This window comes from Humulus lupulus, chromosome 5 (genome assembly GCF_963169125.1).
Source record: "Humulus lupulus chromosome 5, drHumLupu1.1, whole genome shotgun sequence".
In the NCBI taxonomy this organism is placed as follows: Eukaryota; Viridiplantae; Streptophyta; class Magnoliopsida; order Rosales; family Cannabaceae; genus Humulus; species Humulus lupulus.
The window spans coordinates 28,580,941-28,583,219 of record NC_084797.1 but is presented as its reverse complement, the minus strand read 5'-3'; the positions used below and the strand labels follow the sequence as shown (position 1 = coordinate 28,583,219).

The following is a 2,279-nucleotide window of genomic DNA, read 5'->3' as shown; positions in this document are numbered from 1 at the left end:
CTGGAGGAGGACGATGATCATTGTTCATCGGAGCTTCAGATGGGTCTCGAATGGAAGTAGAGGATTTTCTGGTTCGAGCCATTGGAGAAGCTTAGAGTTGTTTCTATGATACCATAATAGAAAAATGAAAGAAATGTATTTTGTATTGCTCTATCAAGTTATTTTCTTGTACAAAACCTATAGAATATATATATGGGTGAAAAAGAAGAATGCAAACCAATAACAGAACAAGAAACAACTTAACATAATAACCTACGAGAATATGCTAACTTAATTTTTTACATAGTAGCATTGTGTCTACTTACTATATATCCCAATCATTACCACACTTATTCACTCATGGTGCTTTCAGCGTGTGCTCCTAAGAATTACCGTATACGTTTAATTAGTATTAATGTTTGTTTCGTTGATATGAGTACGACATTATTAAATAAGGATTTTATGACAAATCAAAAAGCTTCCAGGTTTATCAATTATTATCTTGAAACTACGAAAAGCATTTCACGTCAACAAAACGCATCGTTTCATCCCAACAACTCTAAATAAAAACAAATATTATATAAATATATATATATATATATTTATATTAATAAAAAGAGCGGTCCAACGTGCAAGCACAAAACACATCTCTAGAAATCGTCGCCGTCGTACCCAAGATCATCCTCCACTCTATCCGCCACGTCATCAGCAATCTTGTCCTCCACGTAATCAGCCCCCTCCGCCAATGCGAGTCCACCCAAGACTCCTGCAACCGCACCCACAGCCAATCCCGTCCCCATACCACCAAACTTGCTCTTCTTCTCCTCCGATTGCCCGTACCCGGTCGCACCGTACGCCGGAGCCTGCCCGTAACTCGGCTGACCGTACGGAGGCGCTTGCCCGTAACTCGGCTGATCGTAGGCTTGACCATAACTCTGCTGACCATACGATGGCGCATTATACGAGCTGTGTGGGTATCCGGAAGGCGGCGCAGCGTAGTAAGGATCGCGAGGCGGCGGTGGGGCGCCGTATGGTGCACCGTAAGGCGGAGGAGGAGCAGCGTTGTAGTCCCTTGAACCTGGTGGTGGGACTCCGTAAGGGGGTGCGTTATAGGCGTCCGGCGCACGATAGTAAGGGTCTTTGACTGAGACCTTCAAGTCTAGCTTCCCATGGGGCCTTCCAGAAGGTCGTTTGAGCTTCAAGGTACGCGTGGCGCGTTCTCCGAAGCCCACCTCATCGACGATTTCACGGAGCCTGAGCTTGGTAGATCCGATCAGCTTCTTAGTGTCGGGTTCGGATCCGGCGTGGACAACGTCGACGTAGAGAGTGGAGTACTCCTCGTCTTCGATCGGACCCGGCAAGGGAATTTTCAGAGTTTCATCCCAAATCGGGTTCGTGTCGCCCTCTTCGTCGACCCGGCTGGAACACTTGTTCTTCGGGTCGACCCAAACGACGACGTATGGTCTCACTGGACCGTAACGCCAGTTCACGTTCTTCAAATCTTTGGCAGAGGTGAGCTTCACCTCAACTTCGTACCGAGAAGCCATTGGAAGTGCAAAAGGGTAAAATGAAAGGAAGGATGGCTGGTTTAGAGAGAACTACCAGTCTGGTTGTTAAGTTCAGTGTTCGAGTTTGAGTATGGTACTTATAGGTAACTTTTTTGGGGACATGGTATTACAAGGATAACACAAAAGTAATGTTCAAAGACGATATTACCCTTTCTTTATCCGGGGAAAGTAGATTTGGTGAATGGGTGATTTAGTCAAAGACAGTTAACAACTGGGGTAGAAAGTACTTGGGGAGAGAAGAGAGTTAGCTTAGGCATTAAGCAGAGCAAGTAGCAGACCTGAAAATCGTTCTATTATGGATGGTTTTTATTTTCTTAAATGGAGTGCTGACTGCCATGTGTCGGTTTCTCTTCTTACAAATTGCAAGTATATTATAAAAAATAAATTATAGAGCGTTGACTGCTGTAAATAATAATTTTAATCCAAGAAGAATATTCCAACTCCGGGAGGAATAGGCCAGTTTATTAACACGGAGTGTACACGGTGTTAGTTAGTGGACCATACCTAATCCAAATGAGCCTCAAGAAAAAGATGAAAGTTTTTAAAATAGGGAAAGAAATCCTTTTTTTTTTTTTGAAAAATATGAACAACAAAAAAAAAATCTCTTCTGTAAAATTTTTGTTTTTGAATTTTTTAAATACAAAAATAGAAATATTATTTTTATTTTTGATTCTTTATTTTTTAAAAATAAAAATATATTTGGTAACTATTTTATTTTTTGTTTTTAAAAAA

General features: G+C 41.6%; 1 protein-coding gene across 1 annotated transcript; it reads right to left on the bottom strand.

The window, feature by feature from the left end:
* Nucleotides 1-437: 437 nt before the first annotated feature.
* On the bottom strand, nt 438-1,687 carry LOC133834690 (protein SRC2 homolog). The gene has a single exon (XM_062264370.1). It carries the CDS (start codon nt 1,524-1,526, stop codon nt 630-632), a length of 897 nt encoding a protein of 298 aa, XP_062120354.1. The 5' UTR covers nt 1,527-1,687; the 3' UTR covers nt 438-629.
* Between the last annotated feature and the right edge of the window lie 592 nt (nt 1,688-2,279).